The sequence below is a fragment of the Dendrobates tinctorius genome, unplaced genomic scaffold (genome assembly GCF_039654945.1).
Source record: "Dendrobates tinctorius isolate UK_male_01 unplaced genomic scaffold, ASM3965494v1 ptg000065l, whole genome shotgun sequence".
NCBI classification, from domain to species: Eukaryota; Metazoa; Chordata; class Amphibia; order Anura; family Dendrobatidae; genus Dendrobates; species Dendrobates tinctorius.
In genome coordinates this window covers 33,322,621-33,348,686 of record NW_027361733.1, presented here as the reverse complement: position 1 = coordinate 33,348,686, position 26,066 = coordinate 33,322,621, and the positions used below count along the sequence as shown (strand labels likewise).

At 42.9% G+C, this 26,066-nt stretch overlaps 2 protein-coding genes across 3 annotated transcripts in view; both read left to right on the top strand.

Moving 5' to 3' along the window:
- Positions 1-17,433, top strand: part of MRGBP (MRG domain binding protein) — a 47,295-nt gene extending 29,862 nt beyond the window's left edge. Inside the window, exon 6 of the mRNA XM_073580931.1 lies at positions 17,102-17,433. Within this exon, the coding sequence (XP_073437032.1) occupies positions 17,102-17,418 (317 nt within the window). The 3' untranslated portion in view covers positions 17,419-17,433. The remainder of the gene's footprint in view (positions 1-17,101) is intronic.
- Positions 17,434-21,954: 4,521 nt separating this feature from the next.
- The window catches only part of LOC141094897 (uncharacterized), a 39,256-nt gene continuing 35,144 nt past the window's right edge, over positions 21,955-26,066 (top strand). The window contains exons 1-2 of one of the 2 annotated variants that reach the window (XM_073580930.1): positions 21,978-22,123; positions 22,532-22,722. In XM_073580930.1, coding sequence (XP_073437031.1) covers positions 22,720-22,722 — 3 coding nt within the window. In that variant the 5' untranslated portion in view covers positions 21,978-22,123; positions 22,532-22,719. Of the gene's footprint in view, positions 22,124-22,531; positions 22,723-26,066 lie in introns of both variants that reach the window. The other variant, XM_073580929.1, reaches the window with a different exon arrangement.

The following is a 26,066-nucleotide window of genomic DNA, read 5'->3' as shown; positions in this document are numbered from 1 at the left end:
TTATCGCTGGAGGGGCTGTCTAACGATGTCCCAGCGATCCCATCCATGTCGGATCGTTGGTGGGTTCGCTGAGACATCATTATGTGTAACGGGGCCTTTATAGAATGGTATTTAATGGGGGAAATGCAAGATTCTACATCTGGGCAAGAAATATGAAAATTACAGCTATAGAATGGAAGGAATAGAACTAAGCAACAGTAGGTATGAAAAAGACTTGGGTATACTAATAGATCACAGACTGCTCATGAGTCAATTGTGTGATGCAGCAACAAAACAAGGCAAACACAGTTCTAGAATGTATAGTGGGTACGGAAAGTATTCAGAGCCCTTTACATTTTTCACTCTTTCATTGCATCCATTTGGTAAATTCAAAAAAAGTTATTTTTTTCTCATTAATGTACATTCTACACCCCATCTTGACTTGCAAAAATTTCTACATTTCTGTTTTATTTTTCAATGTATTAAAAAAGAAAAACTGAGATACCACACAGTCATAAGTATTCAGTCCCTTTGCTCAGATACTCATATTTAAGTCACATACTGTCCATTTCCTTGTGATCCTCCTTGAGATGGTTCTACTACATTGGAGTCCAGCTGTGTTTAATTAAACTGATAGGACTTGATTTGTAAAGGCACACACCTGTCTATATAAGACCTCACAGCTCACAGTGCATGTCAGACCAAATGAGAATCATGATGTCAAAGGAACTGGCCAATGAGCTAAGAGACAGAATTGTGGCAAGGCACAGATCTGGCCAAAGTTACAAAAGAATTTCTGTAGTGCTCAAGGTTCCTAAGAGCACAGTGGCCTCCATAATCCTTAAATGGAAGACGTTTGGAACCACCAGTTGTCTTCCTAGAACTGGCCGTCCAGCCAAACTGAGCAATCGTGGGAAAAGAGCCTTGGTGAGAGAGGTAAAGAAGAACCCCAGGATCACTGTGGCTGAGCTCCACAGATGCAGTAGGGAGATGGAAGAAAGTTCCACAAAGTCAACTATCACTGCATCCCTCCCCCAATCGGGCCTTTATGGCAGAGTGGCCCGACAGAAGCCTCTCGGTGCCAGACATATGAAAGCCCGTATAGAGTTTACTTAAAAAAACATGAAGGACTCCTAGACTATGAGAAATAAGATTCTCTGATCTGATGAGACGAAGATAGAACTTTTTGGTGATACTTCTAAGTGGTATGTGTGAGAAAACCAGGCACTGCTCATCACCTGCCTAATACAATCCCAACAGTGAAACATGATGGTGGCAGCATCATGCTATGGGGGTGTTTTTCAGCTGCAGGGACAGGACGACTGTTTGCAATTGAAGGAAACATGAATGTGTCCAAGTACAGAGATATCCTGGATGAAAACCACTTCCAGGGTGCTCTGGACCTCAGACTTGGCCGAAGGTTCACCTTCCAACAAGACAATGACCCTAAGCACACAGCTAAAATAACAAAGGAGTGGCTTCAGAACAACTCTGTGACCATTCTTGACTTCCCCATCCAGAGCCCTGACCTAAACCCAATTGAGCATCTCTGGAGAGACCTGAAAATGGCTGTCCACCAACGTTCACCATCCAACCTGACGGAACTGGAGAGGATCTGCAAGGAAGAATGGCATAGGATCCCCAAATCCAGGTGTGGAAAAGTTGTTGCATCATTCCCAAGAAGACTCATGGCTGTACTAACTCAAAAGGGTGCATCTACTCAATATTGAGCAAAGGGTCTGAATACTAAAGACCATGTGATCTTTCAGATTTTCTTTTTTAATAAATTTGCAAAAATTTCTACAATTGTTTTTTTTTAGTCAAGATGGGGTGCAGAGTGTACATTAATGAGAAAAAAATGAACTTTTTTTAATTTACCAAATGGCTGCAATGAAACAGAGTGAAAAATTTAAAGGGGTATGAATACTCTCTGTAACCACTGTATTAAGAGAAGCATAGAGTCTAGATCACATGAAGTAATTGTCCCCCTCTACTACTCCTTGGTCAGACCTCATCTGGAATACTGTGTGCAGCTCTGGACACCACATTTTAAAGTAGATCTAAAAAAAAAACTGGAGAAAGTTCAGCGAAGAGCTACCAGTATGGTGAGCAAACTAGAAAGTATGTCCTACGAGGAACGGTTAAAGGATCTGGGAATATTTAGCTTACAAAAAAAAGCTAAGAGGAGACTTAATAGCTGTCTAGAAATATCTGAAGCCATGTCACAGTGCAGAGGGATCATCATTATTCTCATTTGCACATGGAAACAAGAAGCAATTAAATGAAACTGAATGGGAGAAGATAGAGATTAGATAAAACTTTTTGACAGTGAGGGTGGTCAATGAGTGGAACAGGTTGCCACGACAGTTGGTGAGTTCTCCTTCAATGGAAGTCTTGAAACAGTGACTGGACAAACATCTGTCTAAGATAGTTTAGTGAATCCTGCATTAAGCACGGAGTTGGACACTATGAACCTGGAGGTCCCTTCTAATTCTAACCTTCTATGGTTTCTGTTGATGACCTTTCCATAGGACACCAGTTTATTTCTTGAATAGGAGATAAGTTGCAGCACTCGGCAGCAGCTACTACGCAATGGACAGAGCTGTGACGCTCCACTCCGTTTATTGCTTACTGTATATCTGGCTGCTCCTGGAGCAGAAGTCAGCTGATTGCTCCAATCTATGAAGGAAGATGAGCGAGAACCATGTGGTGTCACTTGAAAGCTGTAAAATGCAAGGAGAGAGCACAGAAAACAGTACATACTATTTCTGTGCTCCATCACAGCTCCTATGTAACGTAAGCCAAAGCAGTATGAAACAGTCCTTAAAAGTCTTCTATAGAGAACATAAAGTTTGAGGCTCGTGTACGTCCTAGTGGCCAGAGTGAAAATTGCATGAGATTGATTTTTATATTTTTTACATTACCGTATATACTCGTGTATAAGCCGAGATTTTCAGTACATTTTTTGGGGCTGAAAGTCCCCCTCTCGGCTTATACACGGGTCATATACCTGGGGGTCGGCGGGGGAGGGGGAGCGAGGGTGTCTGAGATCATACTTACCTGTCCTGCCGCGGTCTCTGCAGCCTCGCATCTTTACGGTCTCACTTCCTGTCTTCAGTGGTCACGTGGTATCGCTCATTACACTCATGAATATGCGCATATTCATGAATGTAATGAGCTGTACCACGTGACCGCTGAAGACAGGAAGTGAGACAGTGGAGAAAGCGAAGCTGCAGAGACCACGGCAGGATGGGTGAGTATAGCGATATTCACCTGTCCCCCAGTCCATCGCTGCTCACCGCTGTCTCTGCTGCATCCTGTGTCAGTGACATTTAGGCAGCAGGGGGCGCGGTGACATGGTTAGTGCACGCCGCCCCTCTGCTGGCTGAACAGTCACTGACACAAGAAGCTGCAGACAGCGGCGATGGACCAAGGAGAGGTGAGTATGGCCCCTTTTTTTGCAGCATATGGGGGCATATTCTATGGAGCAGCATATGGGGGCATAGTCTATGGAGCAGCTTATGGGGGCATAGTCTATGGAGCAGCATATGGGCGGCATAGTCTATGGAGCAGCATATGGGCGGCATAGTCTATGGAGCAGCATATGGGCGGCATAGTCTATGGAGCAGCATATGGGCGGCATAGTCTATGGAGCAGCATATGGGCGGCATAGTCTATGGAGCAGCATATGGCCGGCATAAACTATGGAGCAGCATATGGGGGCATAGTCTATGGAGCAGCATATGGGGGGGCATAATCTATGAAGAAGCATATGGGGGCATAGTCTATGAATTCCACCCTCGGCTTATACACGAGTCAATAAGTTTTCCCAGTTTTTTGTGGCAAAATTAGGGGGTCGGCTTATACACGGGTCGGCTTATACACGAGTATATACGGTATGTATTTTTATTATTATTATTCGTTTATTAAACCGTAAGCAGTCATTCAATACACACATTTGGTATATGATGTTAAGCTTGATACAAAAACATACATATGCTCAGATGACATGAAAATGTGAAGCATAATATGTTCGTCAGTTGTTTATAAATAAAGCAAAACATAATACCAATTAAATCACAATAGCTTTGTGTTATTATTCCAATGATGAAACCTGCCTAACTTCTATATAAGAACATAAACTATACCGCAGCCTACTTCCATATAATGAGCTGTTTACTATATGACATCTCTACTCTGCAAAGTGAGGTGAGAGGAGTTCCACCTCTCCCAAATCTTTTCGAATTTACTCGGGCACCCTCTGTTTTGATACAGCGTACGTTCATAAGCCTACAACCTGCAGTAACCACCGATCGACCAAACCGCTGCACGACCAGCTCTACCCTCGCCTACTGTATTATCTCCCATCCCTTGAAGATTGTGAGCCCTCGCGGGCAGGGTCCTCTCTCCTCCTGTACCAGTTATGACTTGTATTGTTTAAGATTATTGTACTTGTTTTTATGTATACTCCTCCTTATATGTAAAGCGCCATGGAATAAATGGCGCTATAACAATAAATAATAATAATAATAATATGGGATAATCAAATTTACCAAAGTGATCCAGGACCAAAGAGAAGGAGGTGAATTTCCCATCCACCGTAATGCTAGTACCTTTCGTGCCATAAACAGCGTCTCCCTTAGAAAAATCCCGACATAGTGACCCCATGTCTCCTCATCCCATACTAAGATGTCAATAATGATGTCACCTCCCTCCAATATTGTGCCACAACAGGACAGCACCAGATCATATAGATAAAGTCTGCATCTATTGAGTGACATCTCAAACATTCCGATGACTGGTATCGGCCCATCTTAAAGAGTCAAGTTGGTGTCAAATATGATTGATTAATAATATATAACTATCACCCTGTTATTGGCAGACGGAGTTACCCAGATTGGCGACTCCAGGATTTCTTCCCACTCCTCTCCCTGTGTATCTGTGATGAGCCTTTCCCATTTCTTCTTAACGGAATCTAAAGTAAATTCTGTCCCTACTGACAACATATATGTATACAAAGAGATGAGACCTTGAGGACCCTGTGATTTAAGGATCCCAATCAAGGGTAGAGACGAAATGGCATTATTTATACCTATACAGTGGGGCAAAAAAGTATTTAGTCAGTCAGCAATAGTGCAAGTTCCACCACTTAAAAAGATGAGAGGCGTCTGTAATTTACATCATAGGTAGACCTCAACTATGGGAGACAAACTGAGAAAAAAAAATCCAGAAAATCACATTGTCTGTTTTTTTTTCATTTTATTTGCATATTATGGTGGAAAATAAGTATTTGGTCAGAAACAAAATTTCATCTCAATACTTTGTGATATATCCTTTGTTGGCAATGACAGAGGTCAAACGTTTTCTGTAAGTCTTCACAAGGTTGCCACACACTGTTGTTGGTATGTTGGCCCATTCCTCCATGCAGATCTCCTCTAGAGCAGTGATGTTTTTGGCTTTTCGCTTGGCAACACGGACTTTCAACTCCCTCCAAAGGTTTTCTATAGGGTTGAGATCTGGAGACTGGCTAGGCCACTCCAGGACCTTGAAATCCTTCTTACGAAGCCACTCCTTCGTTGCCCTGGCGGTGTGCTTTGGATCATTGTCATGTTGAAAGACCCAGCCACGTTTCATCTTCAATGCCCTTGCTGATGGAAGAAGGTTTGCACTCAAAATCTCACGATACATGGCCCCATTCATTCTTTCATATACCCGGATCAGTCGTCCTGGCCCCTTTGCAGAGAAACAGCCCCAAAGCATGATGTTTCCACCACCATGCTTTACAGTAGGTATGGTGTTTGATGGATGCAACTCAGTATTCTTTTTCCTCCAAACACGACAAGTTGTGTTTCTACCAAACAGTTCCAGTTTGGTTTCATCAGACCATAGGACATTCTCCCAAAACTCCTCTGGATCATCCAAATGCTCTCTAGCAAACTTCAGACGGGCCCGGACATGTACAGGCTTAAGCAGTGGGACACGTCTGGCACTGCAGGATCTGAGTCCATGGTGGCGTAGTGTGTTACTTATGGTAGGCCTTGTTACATTGGTCCCAGCTCTCTGCAGTTCATTCACTAGGTCCCCCCGCTTGGTTCTGGGATTTTTGCTCACCGTTCTTGTGATCATTCTGACCCCACGGGGTGGGATTTTGCGTGGAGCACCAGATCGAGGGAGATTATCAGTGGTCTTGTATGTCTTCCATTTTCTAATTATTGCTCCCACAGTTGATTTCTTCACTCCAAGCTGGTTGGCTATTGCAGATTCAGTCTTCCCAGCCTGGTGCAGGGCTACAATTTTGTTTCTGGTGTCCTTTGACAGCTCTTTGGTCTTCACCATAGTGGAGTTTGGAGTCAGACTGTTTGAGGGTGTGCACAGGTGTCTTTTTATACTGATAACAAGTTTAAACAGGTGCCATTACTACAGGTAATGAGTGGAGGAAAGAGGAGACTCTTAAAGAAGAAGTTACAGGTCTGTGAGAGCCAGAAATCTTGATTGCTTGTTTCTGACCAAATACTTATTTTCCACCATAATATGCAAATAAAATGAAAAAAAAACAGTCATTGTGATTTTCTGGATTTTTTTTTCTCAGTTTGTCTCCCATAGTTGAGGTCTACCTATGATGTAAATTACAGACGCCTCTCATCTTTTTAAGTGGTGGAACTTGCACTATTGCTGACTTGACTAAATACTTTTTTGCCCCACTGTACATCTTATGTGTGATTGTAGAGCTGACCTTAATTGTAAATAGTGGAAGAACTGAGATCACGGGTCACTACGATTAAGTTGTAATTGTTCAAAGGACATCAAAGTTCCATGGTCATATAGATCACCTATCGTAGAGACACTATACTGAACCCAAAACTCGGTGGATGGATGTTCAAGTAGTACCAGGAGGTAGCCATTATTCCATAGGGGCATTTCAGCTATAATATCCCCAAATCCTACAACCCTTTTAATCTGTCTCCATATTGATCGTGCCAGACGAAGCAGGGGTAACAGTCTTGAGACATTTATTTTCCTCATTTCCAAAAAACCCAGTGGGCAACTAATCTGTGCAGCATGAAGTAGATGACTTTCAGAATTAGGGAGATGACCTCCAGGCATCCATGTACTTATGGCTTTGGCCTGTCCAGCCAAATAATGCAGGAAGAAATCAGGTGACGCTGCCCCCCCTCCCCTCTTGGGTCTCTGTAAAGTGGTTAGCTTAAGTTTAGGCCTAGTTTTCCCCCATATAAAGGATGTGATATGGGAATTCAGATTAGCGAAAAAGGATTTGTGCACCACCACCACACTATGTTGAAGGGAGTAACTAAGCTTGGGGAGTAATATTATTTTAATTAAATTAATACAGCCGGCTACAGACAGTGGAAGTTTACCCCATATCGTGAATTTACCCTTGACCGTCTCCAGCAATGTTTGTATATTAAGCTGCAGATCAAACTTACTGTCTTGAGAAATATAGACACCCAGATATTTAAAATTGGTTACAATGGGCAGTAAGGAGAGAGTCTCAAGTCTTGGCATTGGAGCGTGGGAAAGAGGCATCAAAGCAGACTTCTCCCAATTTATATATAGGCCAGAATATTTACTGAATTTATTTTTGGTAGTGATGACTCCTGTCAGAGTCTCCTCCGCTTTGTCCATAAATATCACCATATCATCAGCATACAAGCCTATGGTGTCTGTCCGACCTGCTATTTCTATACCAACAATACTAGGGGAAGATCTTATACGAATTGCCAGTGCCTCAATAGAAAGAGCAAAAAGGGCCGGGGAAAGGGGAAACCCCTGGCGAGTTCCCCTATGCAGTGAAAATGACTCAGATATGGAGTTATTCACGATGACCCAGGCCTTAGGCTTCATGTATAAAACGCTGACCCATTTTTGGAATCTATCACGAAATCCATACCACTGCAAGCATGCACGGAGAAAAGGCCATTCAAGAGAGTCAAATGCCTTGGCCGCATCCAGCGATGCCAATGCCCATTCATTATCTGGTATCAGAGAGCTATATTGGAACACTGACGGGACTCGTCTGATGTTAATAGAGGTGCTCTTACCAGACATAAAACCAGTTTGGTCAGAGTGTATGAGATCGAATATGACTGAGTTCACCCTCTTGGCCAAAATTTTTGTAAAAATCTTACAATCCACATTTACTAGTGATATGGTTCTATAAGATAAACAGTCTAAAGGGTACTTCCCCTCCTTTTTTAAAACTATATATTGGCCTCATAAAAGGATTCAGGCATGCACCCCCCCTCCCAAATCCCACGAAACACCATCAACAAAAGGGGCGCCAGTATCTCGCGGTATTTCCTATATAATTCAACAGGAAATCCATCCGGCTCAGGGGCTTTCCCTGAGGCCATATCTTTTATGGCATCCTCTACCTCCTCCAGAGTAAACTCAGCATCCATAAAGGCCTGTTGGGAAGGACTCAGCGTAGGAAACTCCACATCTGACAAATAATTTAGACACCCCGGGCCATCCACATCAGTCTTAGAATTGTATAATGAACCATAACAGTCAGAAAAGCACTTCAGTATCTCCTCAGTTGAGGAAACCAAGGTACCATCTGAATCACGAATCTGTAGAATTGTGTTAGTTGCATTATGCTGTCGTACTAAGTAAGCCAAAAATTTACTTGCCTGATTCCCCATCTCAAAATAAGATTGCTGGGCAAAAAATAATTTATGTTTCGTTTTGGTGTCAATATATTGAGTATATAATCTTTGAGCAGTCAGCCATTCCACCCTATTACTGTTAGTTTGATCAAGTATATAGGCTGCTTCCGCATCTTTCAGATGTCGCTCCATCTCGCCATCCTCCTCCGATGTCACCCGTTTAATGTAAGAGATCGTAGAGGATAAACAACCCCTTAAATAGGCTTTAAGAGCATCCCAAAATACATTAATATTTCGGGGTTCAGGGTGGGACAAGACGAAGCAACGTAACTGATTTATCGTTCTATCAGGCGATGTTATCAACTTCAGCCAAAAAGGGTTCAACTTCCATGTTATCCTACTGGTCGATGGCCCGTATTTAAGTTTAAGAACAACTGGGCTATGATCCGAAATCCCCCTACTTCCATGTTTAACATCATCCACCCACGCCGCCAGACTGCTGGATCCAAAGATGTAGTCTATGCGAGACAGAGAGCGTTTAGTGGAGGAATGGCAAGTATACTCCCTCGTTTCAGGATGGCGCATTCTCCAAAGATCCAACCACCCACTACCCGCCATATATTGTGACAGTTGGGATGTAACCAGGGGGGGGGCCCCACTCTGTACTCCATCATCTAATCTCAACTTATCAAGATGACTGTTCATGACCAAATTAAAATCTCCCATACAAATAATGTGTGCATCTGGATAATTCAAAGCGAAGCTCAATGCCTTGTGGATAATTGACATATTGGCCGGGGGGGGGGGATTATAAATACAAAGAATAACATTTTTGAGAATTAATCAGCGCATGTACAAACACAAATCGTCCCTCAGGGTCTTTCCGGGCCTCCCTTGTTTCCCACCGCACATCTTTATGAATTAACAGTGAAACTCCCCTTGAATAGCTAGTGTGGAAAGCATGTGCGTCTCAACCAGAGCCACAATGTGAGAGCGATAGTGCCTAATTTGTGAGAACACCTTAATTTTCTTTCGAGGGGTTTTTATACCTCTTACATTCCAAGTCATACAAATCAACTCAGAACCCATTCCCGCCCATCTGGATATGTTGCATAATGGTGCCCGATCCAAGTGCAGAGATCCCACCCAGATAGCAAAATTGGTGTCGGCTGCGGCATTTACCTAAGTAACTATAAAAACGAAAACTTTTGAAAAAGAAAAAACAAAACAGGAACCTAGTAACATAGGAGCACAGTCTCGCGCCCCCATCAAAAAATAAACAAGGGGATACCATCACTGAACACAGCGTCCGGTATTGTTGATAGCTGGGTACTCGCTGAGAGAGCTCCAATTAGACTTTTGGTTGACAGGATCCGAAATAACAGCTGCCTCATTAGGATTCCTTCGCAGGGGATCCCTTACGGGACGCAGCCATTCAGTCGCCTGCGCCGGATCCGTGAAAAATACGGAGGAACCTTCATAAACAACCCGAAGTCGAGCCGGATATATCGAGTATACAATGTTCCTGTCCCTGAGCTGTTTCTTGACCTCGATGAATTGTGCCCGCTGTTTCTGCAGTTCCATGGAAAAGTCCGGAAAGATGGAGATGACAGCATTGTAGAACTTAATAGGACTTTTTAGTCGTGCAAGGCGCAGAATGGTATCTCTGTCCTTGCAATTGAGCAAGCGTGCCAAGAAAGGCCGATGCGGGGCCCCCGGAGGCAGGGGTTTTGTAGGGACCCTGTGAGCTCTTTCAATAGCGAACATTGAGGAGAATTCATTTCCCAGGGAGGTCTTAAGCCAATCCTCCAGAAACTGCTCAGGATGCTGACATTCCGAGCGCTCAGGCAGACCAACGATGCGGATATTATTCCGGCGCATTCTGTTCTCCAAGCCCGCCACCTTTGTTAATTTCGCCTCTATAGGTGTAATGGTATCTTCCACCCTGGACTCCCTGCATATCCTGACGAAGTCTCCCCACCTCCGTATAAACATCCTCAATTTTCTCCGTTAGGGATGTTCTGGTCAAAGAGAGAGCCTGCATCTATTGCTCAGACGCCTGTTTAAGGGTAAATTCCTCCTGTTCCGTCTCTTCGTCACCCCCAGAAGGGCGATTTTTGCGTTGAACTTGAGAGGAAGTGTTTCTATTAGGTCGTATATTTTCAGCGGGGTCAGGTCTGACAAACTTTCAGTTTTTCCGCCGCTCCCGACCCTTTAAGTCGACTCATGGCTATCTGCAGTGCGGTCCAATAAAACAGCTGAAAACTTGTAGTCTGGATATCTCCCACCACAGATGGGGATCACAGCAGGGTTAGTAATAGTTAACTATAATTCAGGCCACAGAGGGATGCCACAGGGATTATGAGGACAGTCACCAATATTATTCAGCACAGTTCCTTGTGGCCAGGGGAGGGAGAGGGGGCCCCACACAGGCAGCTTCAGTCGGGGAGGACGCACAGAACCTCCCCTAGCAATGGCGCCAGCCGGCACAGTGAGCAGATAATGAAGGAGGGATAGCACGCAGGGCCCACTTTTTCAGGGCACTCACCGCGCGCTCCATCAAGATTGGCAGCCGGTGTCTTCACTGCCCGGCAGCGATGTGTGGCGACGCCGTAGCTCTCAGTGGCAGAGCTGCACGTCCAAGATGGCCGCCACCTCGTGGGGGATCAGCCGTCCGCTCCCAACCTTCCCGCTGCCCGCTCTCAAAAGGTGTCTCACGACTTGCTGCGGGGTACCCGGGGGGTCCAGACAGCACCAGGTGAGCCACCAGGAAGGGGTCTAGAACTCAGGATCCAGCAGGTTGTGGGAATCTCTCTCAGGCAAAACTAACAGGTCAAGGAAATTCTTATCCTCTCTTGCTGACAACTTTATCTTCCAAAAGGTAGGGGAGAAAACAAGGGGAACTGCTACCTTGGATCTAATCCTTATAAACAGGGAGGAAATGGTTGAGGGGGTAAAAGTGGCTGGGACCCTAGGAGGTAGCAACCATGCTATTTTAGAATTTTGGATAACTAGAGGAGGAAGACCTGTGAAGACTCAGACGTCAAGGTTAGATTTCAGAAAGGCAGATTTTAAGGGATTCAGAAAGAGAATTGGAGGGATCCAATGGCTGGACATCCTTAAAGACAAAAATGTCCAGGAAGGATGGGAAATCTTGAAAAATGAAATTCTCAAAGCACAATTGTTAACAATTCCGAAAAGAGGGAAGAATAGGAAGCATTTAAGGAAGCCAGGATGGATGAACACAGAACTTAAGCACATGCTAAAAAGGAAGACAAAAATGTTTATAAAATGGAAAGAGGAAGGCATATCTAAAGATGAATATAATGCTGTCTGCAGAACCTGCAGGGCACAAATCAGATTAGCTAAAGCGGACAATGAATTGAGGCTTGCAAGAGATGTCAAAAGCAATAATAAAGGATTTTGGGGATATGTCAAAAGTAAAAGAAAAGTCAAAGATGCTATAGGATTTTTACAGGATGAAAATGATAAAATGGTAAGACAGGATGTTGAGAAGGCCGAACTTTTAAATTCCTATTTTGCATCTGTTTTCTCTCAGAAAGGAAATGTAATATCAACTGTTCTTCACTGTCCTATTAAGGGAATAGAAGAATCCAGGATATCTATAAACAGAAAGATAGTGAGGAAACACTTAGCTAACCTAAATGAATTCAAGTCTCCAGGTCCAGATGAATTACACCCCAGAGTACTGAAGGAGATAGCAGAAGAAATTTTTGAACCCCTCTCCATAATCTTTGAAAATTCTTGGAGAACAGAAGTCCCAGAAGACTGGAGAAGAGCAAATGTTGTTCCTATCTTCAAAAAGGGGAAGGAGGTGGACCCAGGCAACTATAGGCTGGTGAGTCTGACTTCTATACCAGGAAAGATCTTTGAACAAATTATTAAACAACATGTATGTCAGTACCTGGATAAGAATGAAGTGATTAAACAGAGTCAGGATGTGTTTGTAACTAATAAGTCATGTCAGACTAACTTAATTTCCTTCTATGACGGAATCACTGATTGGGTGGATCAAGGAAATGCTGTAGATATAGTATATCTTGACTTCAGCAAAGCATTTGACAAAGTATCTCATACAATCCTTATTGAAAAAATGACTAAGTATGGAATGGACAAGGCAACTGTTAGGTGGATTCATAACTGGCTTAGTGATCGGACCCAAAGAGTGGTCGTAAATGGCTGCACATCCAGTTGGAAGAATGTCTCAAGTGGGGTACCACAGGGCTCTGTCCTGGGCCCTGCATTGTTCAACATCTTTATCAACGATTTAGATGAAGGAATTGAGGGTAAACTGATTAAATTTGCTGATGACACAAAGCTAGGAGGGATAGCTAATACTAGAGAAGAGAGAGAGAGGATTCAAAAAGATATAAATAAACTGGAGAAGTGGGCAGCAAGTAACAGAATGGTTTTTAACAGGGAAAATGCAAAGTACTACATCTAGGCAATAAAAATGATAAAAGCATATACAGAATGGGAGGAATAGGCCTAAGCAACAGCACATGTGAAAAAGATTTGGGTATACTAATAGATCACAGACTGAATATGAGTCAACAGTGTGATGCAGCAGCAAAAAAGGCAAATGCAATTCTAGGATGTATTAACAGAAGCATACAGTCTAGATCACGTGAAGTCATTATTTCCCTCCTCTTTGGTCAGACCTCATCTGGAATATTGTGTCCAGTTTTGGGCACCACATTTTAAAAAAGACATCAACAAACTGGAGCAAGTTCAGAAAAGAGCAACCAGAATGGTGACCGGTCTGCAAACCCTGTCTTATGAGGAAAGGTTGCAGGATTTGGGAATGTTTAGTTTGCAAAAGAGAAGACTGAGAGGAGACTTAATAGCTGTCTACAAATATCTAAAGGGCTGTCACATTGTAGAAGGATCAACTTTATTCTCATTTGCACAAGGAAAGACTAGAAGCAAATGGATGAAACTGAATGGGAGGAGACACAGATTAGATATTAGAAAAAACTTTTTGACAGAGTGATCAATGAGTGGAACAAGCTGCCACGAGAGGTGGTGAGTTCTCCTTCAATGGAAGTCTTCAAACAGAGGCTGGACAGACATCTGACTGGGATGATTTAGCGAATCCTGCTTTGAGCAGGGGGTTGGACCAGATGGCCCAGGAGGTCCCTTCCAACTCTACGATTCTATGATTCCATACGGTATGTATTTTATACAATGCAAAATGAAAAAACAAAAAAAACATGATAAACCTGATTTAAAAAAAAAAATAACTTTCTGACTTCACAGGGCCTGCTATAAGATATAACATTGTGTAATCAAGATGGTCAGTTTTGCCTCCACTTTGCTAGATTGCTAATTTCATAGTGGATGATAATGACACTATAGATATTGACTGGAGATGAGGGAATCAATCAGCAGAGGATGAATTCTAGTCGAATTTCTTGAAATTCATGGTTTCATGAGCAAATTTGAACATTCTGAGTTCAATTCGTGGTTAGAAAAAATAAAAACAACTAAATTTGCTGTTCCATCTCCAACGTTGCTGAGAAATCAGAGAGCGGTGTAACGTCATTTTCCATTGCCACGCAGCATCCCCATACTATCTTGCAGCTATGCCATCTTGCGGATTATGATACCGTGTAGAGTGGCGGTCAGTACCGAGGCCATCACAGATAGTGTTTTCCAGCAGAGCTGTTTGTATGGCAGTCGTTTTCCATCTCCAAAGTCACTGGGTAAGTCTCTCTCGTGTAGAGTGTGAGCTCTTAAGATCAGCAGGGTCCTCTCTCTCCTCTCCCCCATGTGTATTTTTTCTGAGCATTTGCAAGCTTACCAGTATTGAGATTCTCCAAATTAAATTTTGGGGGAAAATTCAGCTAACGCAGCATATCTAATGTTGACTACAAGTCCAGAATCGCACCAATGCAATCTGTATCCGTTACAAATATTGTACTGCCATGTTGTACATTACTACACAGGATGTAACCCTCACATGAGTCCCTGTTCTCATTAGGTTTTAAGGGTTTTGATTAAAACTACAAAACTCAGCAAGCCCTCCCCACTTACACCAAATACAGCCGGGGATTCAGGATATTGTCATTGGTTGCCTGATGATAGAGATAAGTAAGGGTCTGTGTCCCGTAACGACCCAGTGGCAAGACACCGAAGGGAATCAGCGGTTTCCTATGTTTGTAGCTGGGCCAGCCTGGGTTATATGATATTTATAGTCAGCATATTTTTTTAACCTGAAATCACATGTAGCTTTTTGAGTCAAAACCAGGAGGAAATTTGGCAAAATGTAAAATGTTAAAAAAAAACTCTCTGAGACCCTGTTGCGATCAGTGATGATCCCAAGAATTGAGCATCCAGTGAACATGCAGCGGGTGAAATAAGTATTGAACATGTCACAAATTTTCTAAGTAAATATATTTCTAAGGGCTTAGTCCCACTTGCAATGGGACGAGTGCAATCCGATATAAAAAAAAAATCAATGTTCCTCTATGGTGCAGCACACATCTGAGATTATTTTCTCATGCTGATTCGAATCACACTGGAGAATTGGATCACATGCACCCATGTAAGTCTATGTTTGCGTGAGAAACATCGCACTGCACTCGGATATCACCAGAGTGCAGTGCAATTCCCACCGACGTCGGTAACAGAGAAGACTGAGAAATTAATTTCTCTGTCTCCTCCGCAGCTGGGCTGCGATCCTCTTTGTGCTCACGCTCTAGAATAGTGGTAGCTGAGTGTCATTAGCATATCGCATCTGATTACCCCAGGGAGCCCGGCCTAAAGGTGATATTAAAATGAAATTCTTGAAATTCTCACCAGGTGTTGGTAACAACCCATCCAATCCACAAAGGCAAATAAATCAAACTATAGATGTCTATAAATTATGTTTTGTCTAATAATGAGAAATGACACATGGAAAAGTATTGAACACTTTTACTGAAATGTATTTAATACTTCGTACAAAAGCCTTTGTTGGTGATGACAGCTTCAAGACGCCTCCTGTATTGAGAAACTAGTCTCAGGTATTGCTTAGGTGTGATTTTGGCCCAGTGTTCCACACAAACACTCATCAAGTCCTCAGGTTTCCATGGGCTCCAACTATGAACTCTGAGCTTTAGCTCCTTCCATACATTTTTATTGGATTCAGGTCAGGTGATTGGCTGGACCATTCTAGCAGCTTTATTTTCTTTCTCTGAAACCAAATAAGAGTTTACTTGGCTGTGTGTTTGAGATCATTGTCTTGCTGAAATGTTCCCCCTCATTTCATCTTCATCATCCTGGTAGATGGAAGCAGATTTTTATCAAGAATGTCTCGATACATTTGTCCATTCATCTAAAAAATAGCCCCAAACCATGATGATCCCACCTCCAGAATTCACTGTGGTATGGTGTTTTTGGAGTGATATGTAGTGCCTTTTAGTGCGTGTTATGGCATCCAAAGAATTCAATTGGAGGTTGAGCACATTACTTATAGTTTTCTTTGAAACAATTGTACCTGCTTATTCCAGGTCTTTCTGTAGCTCTCCACAGGCGATCCTTGGCTCTTGGACAACTCTTCTAATAATTGTTTTCACTCCTCTGTCTAAAATATTATAGGGAGCAACTGGCCGTGATAAAGTTTATGATGAAATTATGTTCTTTCCACTTCCGACTTATAGCTCTAATAGTGCTCACTGGATCCCTCATAGTATAGAAATTTTTTTGTAGCTAATGCCGTCAGTATGTTTTGCAACAATAAGGTTGCAATGCTCTTCAGACAGTTCACTGGTTTTACGCATCATGAGATGTTTTTTGTGTGGCACCTTGGTAATGAGACACCTTTTTATAGGCTATCAGTTGAACCAGCTGAGATTATTTTTCATTAAGTGACAGAATTGCTTTCTAATTACTGATTGATTTCAATTGGTGTCATGACTTTCCATTGCATTTGCACCTCTCTTTCTTCATGTATTCAATACTTTAACTTGTACCTAGAAGGAATATAGAACGCACATAGGGTCTTATCCGAGATAAAAGGAATATTCGTGAGGGATAATCAAATTCACTCACCTATTATGGTTGTGTGAGACACAACCACTGCACTTAGCATTGGCGGCAGCTGCAAGCCCCGATGTGATGATCCTTTGATAAGTGAAGAGAATGGGGCATCAGACTGCGCTGCTCGCCTGTCTATCCTGAGGAAGTGGTGTGATCACCACAAAACGAGTCTAGTCCAGTCAAAATATGAAAAAAAAATCCTTTACCCTGAACAAATTCCAAGAAAGCGTTTTATTGTTTTTTTTTGGTAGTATTACATGTAGAGAAAAACATACTAAAAGTTTACCAAGATCGGGTTACCACAAAGGGTACAAATGTGACTTCAAAGAATATGGCCGCCAAAGCTGTAAAATGTTAAATGTGACTCGCCTTTCAGTGTCTATCATATTTCTTTTACAATTACTACTATTATTATATTTATTATTTAATGATTTATTTATCTTCTTTTACAGAGCTGAGAATGATGGAAAGTCAAGAAACTTGCCCCTTATGCAGCCATGAAGTAGAAGATGACGGAGAAAGAGTGGTGATTGGTGCGAAAGGAGCTGAAGGGATCAATAAAGCCAGTATTGAGAGGGGCGTTAGCACTGTGGTAGCTGCTGGAGCAGTGGTGCACAAGAGATGTCGTATGAACTACATAAACAAGAAGCAAATAGACTTGCATAAGAAAGCTACTTCCGTTCATCGTTCATCTGCCAAGAGAGGTACACGGGTGTCTACTGGATCCTATGATAGCACGACGCAGTATTCTGTGGACATGAAGTGGTGAAGACAAGATCTAGTAGTGATTTCGATGACTATAGCTTTGCTAAAACGAATGGATTTGTAAGGTCCATCTTGTCACATTGCAAACAGCGTAATGATGACAGGGCAATCACCATTCAAGGGAGAATCGCATACTTTGGGAAGGTCTTACATGCTGCAGACTGTCTGTATCATCGTTCATGTGACATTAACTTTTGGACAAATTACGGAATTCCTATGTGTCATGGTGGTGGATCTACTACAAAGAAACCGCGGAAGGTAGGGAGGCCGATGAACATGGACCAAGAGCAAGCGTTCTTGAGAATGTGTGCATTTCTCGAGGACAACGATGAAGACCAACTGACTGTCACAGATCTTGCAAAGAAAATGACGGAGTATCTTGTAGAAGGAGACAGTGCTGCCTATAGTAATAAATGGCTGAGGTATAGGCTGGAGGAGAGGTATGGCGATTCGCTATTCATAGCAGAGTGTGAAGGGTTGCCTAACATTGTAACGTTCCGTGAAAAGACCAGAATAATCCTGAGGGACTATTTCCGTAGTCAGGAAACGGATGAAGAAGCCCAGAAGAGAGCCATCATAGAGACTGTAGCCAAACTAATCAAGAGCGATATCAAGTCTAAGATCCCATCTTCAACCGATAAATATCCGAAGACTTCTTCGCTTGAATGTCAGTCTGCCTTAGATTATCTCCCCCTGAGTTTGCTTTGCTTGCTTGAAACCCTCTTCTTTGGTAAGAACATTCACAGGAAGGTCGCAAGCATTGGACAACCAGTTGTTCAGGCTGTACATCCCAGGGCTGTAGTAGCTCCATTGCAGCTTGGGTTAGCAGTCCAGCTCCATCATCATTTCAGGTCTCAATTTCTTGTAGACAGTCTCTCAGCCACGGGATATTGTTCATCATATTCGGAAGTTCAGTGATTCGAGGAAAACGCTGCCGCTTTTGTTGGCCAGGATGTACTCAGTGGTACCATAGACAGACTGGATACGGCACTGCTGTTCGCTGCGGACAACGTCGATCATAATATCATCACGTTAGATGGGAAGGGGACTTTCCACGGCATGGGGATGGTAGCTACTGTGACTCCAGGAAGGAAGGTCAGTCGCACTGTTCTCAGACGGAAGACTGCGGACTTGGAGATAGTTGAACAAAGCAGAGTTGATGTAAGGGAGTACCGTTTTGCAAAACACACTCGCCGAAACATAAAATTCAAGCCCTTGCCATTTCTCGACGCCATTGACCATCGTGTTGATGTATTGTGGGAGGTGTCTTTACGCTTCAAACAGCCTGCACCAAGCTGGAATGGAATGATGCACATGCTACATAAAGACTGTGATCATCCGGGGTCGTCTTCGGTAATCTTCCTGCCCATCATTGACATGCATTCCGGAGAGAAGTCATGCATGTTCTCTACTCTTGAGAATCTGTGCAACCTTGCTGATAAACACCGATCCGCTGCAGTTGTTACATTCGATCAGCCACTCTACTGGAAAGCGTCAGAAATCAAACACGAGGTGCCTGAAGACAGCCCGGTTCGAGATGTTGTCCTGATGCTCGGGAGCTTCCACACATTGATGAATCTTATGGGTGCCATAGGAACGTTGATGGATGGGAGTGGAGGGTCAATCACTGTTTTCAGTTAAGTACAAGCGGTCAATGAAAACCAAGACCCTAGCATCCAGTGAGGCTATTCACGTTGCTAAGGACAAAACAATAGACCCCGCTCTTTTGTTCCAAAGGTTTCTTGTGGTGTCTCAAACTGCTGATCTTTCCCTTGATGAGGTGATGGCCTATGAACTTTCACCATACCCACCATCCCTCTTTGAGGCAAAACATCTCTTACGCAAACCAAGCAAAGCACAACTGATGGCTGCTATAAAAGAACAGAGTTCAGATGACGCAGTACTCAAGGATGTACCAGAAGTGGAACATTATGTTCTTGACGGAGGTTCTCTTCTCCATCGACTGAAGTGGTCAGAAGGAAAGACATATTGTTCAATCGCTGAAGACTATGCATCTTTCATACTAAAGCACTATTGTAAGGCTACAATAGTATTTTTACGGTTACATTGGAGGACCAAACACTAAGGACATTACCCATCAGCAACAGCGCAAAAAACGAACAAGTAACAAAGTGAACATTGCTGAAGGAACGAAATTTGTCGGGAAAAAGGAGGACTTCCTTTCGAATGTGGAGAACAAACAGTCTCTTATCAATCTCGTTTCACAGCGCATGAATGACAGAGGTTGCCACGTAATACAATCAGAGGGGGATGCAGATGTGGAGATTAAGGCAGCAGTGTCAATGTCATCCAACAAAAGTACTAGTCTCATTGGCGAAGATACAGATCTTTTGGTGTTGTTACTTCATCACGCGTCAACCAGCGATGGCAACAAGCTTTATTTCTACTCGGATAAAGGGAGTCTTGCAACAGTATACGACATTAATGTTTTGAAGAAGTTCCTGGGAAACCATGTCTGCAGCAGTCTTCTGTTCCTTCATGCATTCACGGGTTGCGATACCACTTCCGCGGTTTTTGGAATCGGAAAAAAACTCGGTCTACACAAGGTTTTGAAGGGAGACTGGGTCTTAAATAGCTGTGCTAAAATCTTTTCCACACCTAACAAAAACAGAGCTGAGATTGCAGACGCTGGGTGTAAAGCGATGGTGGCATTGTTCGGGGGCAAACCTGGAGACAATCTGTCTGCAATGAGGTATTCTACTCTCTGCAAAAAAGTTGGTTCAGCCAAAATCTTTGTTACACCTGAACGACTGCCACCAACCTCCTCTGCAACGAAGTATCATGCCCTTCGGAGTTACCTCCAAGTGATGCTATGGATGGACAATGGTGAGGCCATGGACACTACTGAATGGGGATGGGAATTGCAGAACAACAGTCTAGTTCCAGTGATGATGGATACTTCACCCGCGCCAGAAACACTTCTGAAAATAATTCACTGCAATTGTTCTCGTGGTTGTAGTACACTTCGGTGCACTTGCAAAAGACACGGACTTACCTGTTCACGGGTATCCGGACCATGTCAAGAAGGGCATTGTGACAATATGAGTGAGGAAGCAGTGTCGGATGATGAAAATAGTGACTATTGACCTGACACGCTTATTCAGTGATGAAGTAGGTCTTAAAATGCACTGTGTATTCTATAATTTCTAGAAATGTACATATATGTCATGATGTCATTGATGACGTCATGACCTCGCCTGTCCATGTAGTTAGTATAAAACTTTGTATAAAAATTGTTATATGAAAATATATAGTATACAAAATGCAAACTCTTCTGTAACCTAAAGCTACAGCTTTGAAATAGGGAAATATTCATTATTTTTAGTGCAATGGCTGTCATCGTCTTATGATGTCATAGTTAGGACCTTTGTGGTGATCAATTTTTGGAAAACTTTTAATATGTTGTTCCCCACATATAATAGTAATAAAAAAAATCATAAAACGCTTTCTTGGAATTTGTTCCGGGTCAAACCGTATTTTGACTGGACTAGTAGAAATAAAGTCTATTTTCTATTACATCCACTTGGGACTCCTCTGGTACATCATCCTGACAGGCGAGTAGCGCAGTCTGATGCCCCATTCTCTTCACCTAGCAAAGGATACTTTTCCTTGTTTCATTTCTCATTATTACACTTAACTTAATGTATGCACATCTATGGTTTGATTTATTTGCCTCTGTGGATTGGATGGGTTGCTACTGACATCTGGTGAGAATTTAATGCCAATAGCACCTTTAGAAATATGTTTACTTAGAAAACTGGTGACGTGTTCAATACTTATTTCACCCACTGTACATTTGTTACCTATTCTGTGCATGTTTATGGGAAGAAGACGATCACAGCCTCATCCCTTTGATACCCCAGTGCCTCAATTTTATCCATAAACTGTACACCTTCCAGACCCAGAAATTAAAGATATTGAAAATAATGTATCACCTATCCTCAAGTAGGTGATAACTTAGAGATGGATGGGAGTCCAATCACTGGGACCTGCACCGATCAGCAGAATAAAGAATTTTTATGCTCATTAAAATAAAAAAGAAGTGCAAATGCCTGACCACCGCTCCATTCATTCTCTACGGAACTGCTAGAAGGCGAGCACCGCGCTGGGCAGCCCCATAGGGAATGAATGTGGTCGAGCCTATTCACTGCTGCTCCATTCTAATGAGGATAAAAGTGCCCCCTACTGCAGACCAAGGTGGGTCCAAGTGGTTGGACCCCACTGATTTTGATGTATAACCTAATAGGTGAGACATTATAGAAGGTCTCCAATAAAGATCAGATAAACAGGATACGTCAACTGAATTCAATTGGATTAATCATATATTTAAAAATAAAAAAATTTGTGTGGACTGGACGTATAGACTGAAAATACCAGCCAGGTGCATTCGAAGAATGACAGATCGGTGAATAGCCTCTTGTTCACATTTTCAAGGTCACAGTCAGACCTTTTTCTACTCTGTAGTTAGAATAAATTCACAAACAGCTATGGACTTTGCCTTTAACTGAAGCTGAACAGGAAGGTGCTGTGGGTTGTGTAACCCGAGATTTTGTCCGTTCCTTACTTTCATTTTCTATTAAAACTGCGTGGTAAAGCAAATGGCCACTAAATTTAAGAAAAGTGTCTCTCCCCAAACTTATGTACTCCAGGAAGACAGAACTGGAGAACAGAAAAAGCCAAAAAATCAGGTAAAGTGCAGCTTAGAGAATACTAATGTGTGAGACAAGTGGGGTGGATCTTTTTGGGGTACACGATCACTGTGATACAGGATCCCTCCTGTATATTCTATGGGCAACTGATTACAGCAGTGGCTTTCTTGGCTGATAGCAGCTCAGTTACATACACACTATGGGTCTCTTCATTGAGGGCAAGAGCAGAGATCTCTGACCATGGCTTACCGGCAGCTACAAAACTACAACTTCCAGCATGCCGTCACAGTGGGTATTGTAGTTTCGTATCAGTTGGAAATCAGTGGATTATATCTGCTCATTATTATACAGTCAGATCTGATCATCAGCTCTGCCAACTCTTGTGTAATTTACCTTCACGAGAATCAGGTTCCCAGGAAATTATGCTTTGTGTGTATCTCTATGTAGAGTCCAAGCTAACATTCCCCGTTACCAGTCATTTAGTGGGGAGTGGCGGAAGATGCAAACAGCTCCCTGCTCAAGTACAGCACTACACGAACTGCACCTCACCAGGGCTGAGCGTCGTATAGCGCTGCTACACTATTAACCTTTTCTGAAGGAGGGATCTCTCTGGAGCAGAAGCAGAGATTTACAAAATGGTAAGTAATGAAAAAAACTCAGAGAGAATTTTGCACCCTACAACATTCGCTAGATTTATTACACAGAGTATTGTATGGATGCGTCAGTGATGAGATTGTGTGCGGGACGCACAAGCTTACGAATTGGTGAAAATGGCACAAATTACCCCCAAATTTACCAAGAGATGGGATGAAATAAGAACTTACTGAGTGTCGAAAGTAAGAGTTGCCTTTCTGAAGGGCATTGCTCATATAAAAGGGGACGGCTAAATAAATTAAGGCTCCATATATTAATATCAGAACTGACCAGACCACCTAAATGTCTGCAGCAGTGTACCCGCCACATACCCACTTTCTTCAGGGGCACATTGTATGGATGGTGACAGCACAAGCACAGGTTATAAAAAAGGGAAGGAAGAAATATACAAAAAGAAAACAACACTCAAGTAAACGGAACAGGAAAGCGAAAAGCAACACAAGCATGTATCAGGTTATCATGTTTGAGGCCACTTGGTTCAGGGGGTAAGATGGGTCTCTGTGTTGTTGACAGGCAGGATTCCTGCTCTTTCCCTGATCTACAATGCAGGTAACGTTCTAACGTTCACCAATCCCAGACTTGTCCATCAGACACCAGATAGAAGTCATCAATCCGCAGAACATGTTCCCACTGCTCCAGAGACCAGTGGCGGTGTGGTTTACACCACTCCATCTGATGTTTTGCATCGTGGTTGGTGACGATGGAATATTTAGGAATGAAAAACTGACTTGTTACACCGGTGACTTGTATTACAGGACCGCGCTGGTACCGGTGAGCTCTTTAGAAAGAGCCATTCAGTCACAGTAAGTAAAGTCAGACCGCGAGGTGCTACATGTTATACAGCGGGGGCAATAGGACTGAATGAAAAAAACAATTCAGTTAAGTGTTGGGTCCCTGTACTTTTGCCAACATAGTAGATACTGTATATACGATGATTAACAATTATAATCCGTGCACTACTACAAGGAAGTTCAGTTCATTATCGGTGCTGGACTCTGCCCTTTCTGTACTGCACAATTACCATTAAAAAATGGAGATTTATTGCAGTCCTTATAAAGGTGGAATCGGTTACCGGAAGAAGAAAAACAATACTTGTAGCAGTCAGTCAATAATGTCAATCTTCCCTGTAAGTATCACGTTAGGCTATGTGCATACATAGGGGTTTTTTTTAATAAAGTAAAAAATTACGAAATTTCTGGTGGAAACCGTATCAGAAAATGTGTTGAGTTTTTGTTGGCGGTTTTTTTTTCTCCTGAAGTACTTTTTGCAGCCTCTTGATTGGACAACACCTAGTTTGGAGCGAATTCCGTTAGGCTACTTTCACACATCCGTTTTTGCTATTCCGGCGGTGTGCGGCCCAGAACGGATGCATCGGAGAGAGATGCGTCTGAAGTTCCGGCGCTCTGTTATGGGCATGATGAGTCACATTGAGGATGAAACAAAGTCGCGCAGTGCTGAACGGGGTAAGGAGAGAGAGAGAGATCCGGGCATGCGCAGAGGGAAAATGACGGAAAGCGGTGGCCGGATCAGGCGAAAGACTGATTCGGCGGCCGGAAGACCTCATTCGCTTTCATTGTGACACAGTGACGGGAGCGCCGCATCCACGCTTGTCCAGCTTTTTACGCCGGACCAAAAAACGTTACAGCATGAATTCTGTCCGGCCGCCGGACACCAAGTTTTCGCCGGATCCGGCAAAAAAACGGAACAAACGCTGGCACATGCGGCGCGATCTGGTGCATGTTATGATCTATAAGAAAAAAACGCGTCCGGCGGTAAAAAAAAACGGATCCGTTTTAACACACACATGCCGGATCTCGCCTGACGGCGAAAACCGGATGTGTGAAAGAGGCCTAAGGAGCCACTTTAAATAATTGTCATGCGCTTTTTTTTTTTCTCACCAAGCATTTTTCAAAACTTGAAGCACAAAAAAAACTCAAACCACTGCACATAAACATCAAAGTGATTTTTTTTCAGTAAAAAAATCAAATGGGAAATATTTCAGGTCTTTTTTAAGCAACTTTTCAGCTGTTATTTTTTGTTTAAAAGGAGGATCTGAGTCATTTTACTTAACAATTTAGAGATTTTATTGGTAATATATTATATATACAGTGGGGAAAAAAAGTATTTAGTCAGTCAGCAATAGTGCAAGTTCCACCACTTAAAAAGATGAGAGGCGTCTGTAATTTACATCATAGGTAGGCCTCAACTATGGGAGACAAACTGAGAAAAAAAAATCCAGAAAATCACATTGTCTGTTTTTTTTTCATTTTATTTGCATATTATGGTGGAAAATAAGTATTTGGTCAGAAACAAAATTTCATCTCAATACTTTGTGATATATCCTTTGTTGGCAATGACAGAGGTCAAACGTTTTCTGTAAGTCTTCACAAGGTTGCCACACACTGTTGTTGGTATGTTGGCCCATTCCTCCATGCAGATCTCCTCTAGAGCAGTGATGTTTTTGGCTTTTCGCTTGGCAACACGGACTTTCAACTCCCTCCAAAGGTTTTCTATAGGGTTGAGATCTGGAGACTGGCTAGGCCACTCCAGGACCTTGAAATGCTTCTTACGAAGCCACTCCTTCGTTGCCCTGGTGGTGTGCTTTGGATCATTGTCATGTTGAAAGACCCAGCCACGTTTCACCTTCAATGCCCTTGCTGATGGAAGGAGGTTTGCACTCAAAATCTCACGATACATGGCCCCATTCATTCTTTCATGTACCCGGATTAGTCGTCCTGGCCCCTTTGCAGAGAAACAGCCCCAAAGCATGATGTTTCCACCACCATGCTTTACAGTAGGTATGGTGTTTGATGGGTGCAACTCAGTATTCTTTTTCCTCCAAACACGACAAGTTGTGTTTCTACCAAACAGTTCCAGTTTTGTTTCATCAGACCATAGGACATTCTCCCAAAACTCCTCTGGATCATCCAAATGCTCTCTAGCAAACTTCAGACGGGCCCGGACATGTACAGGCTTAAGCAGTGGAACACGTCTGGCACTGCAGGATCTGAGTCCATGGTGGCGTAGTGTGTTACTTATGGTAGGCCTTGTTACATTGGTCCCAGCTCTCTGCAGTTCATTCACTAGGTCCCCCCGCGTGGTTCTGGGATTTTTGCTCACCGTTCTTGTGATCATTCTGACCCCACGGGGTGGGATTTTGCGTGGAGCACCAGATCGAGGGAGATTATCAGTGGTCTTGTATGTCTTCCATTTTCTAATTATTGCTCCCACAGTTGATTTCTTCACTCCAAGCTGGTTGGCTATTGCAGATTCAGTCTTCCCAGCCTGGTGCAGGGCTACAATTTTGTTTCTGGTGTCCTTTGACAGC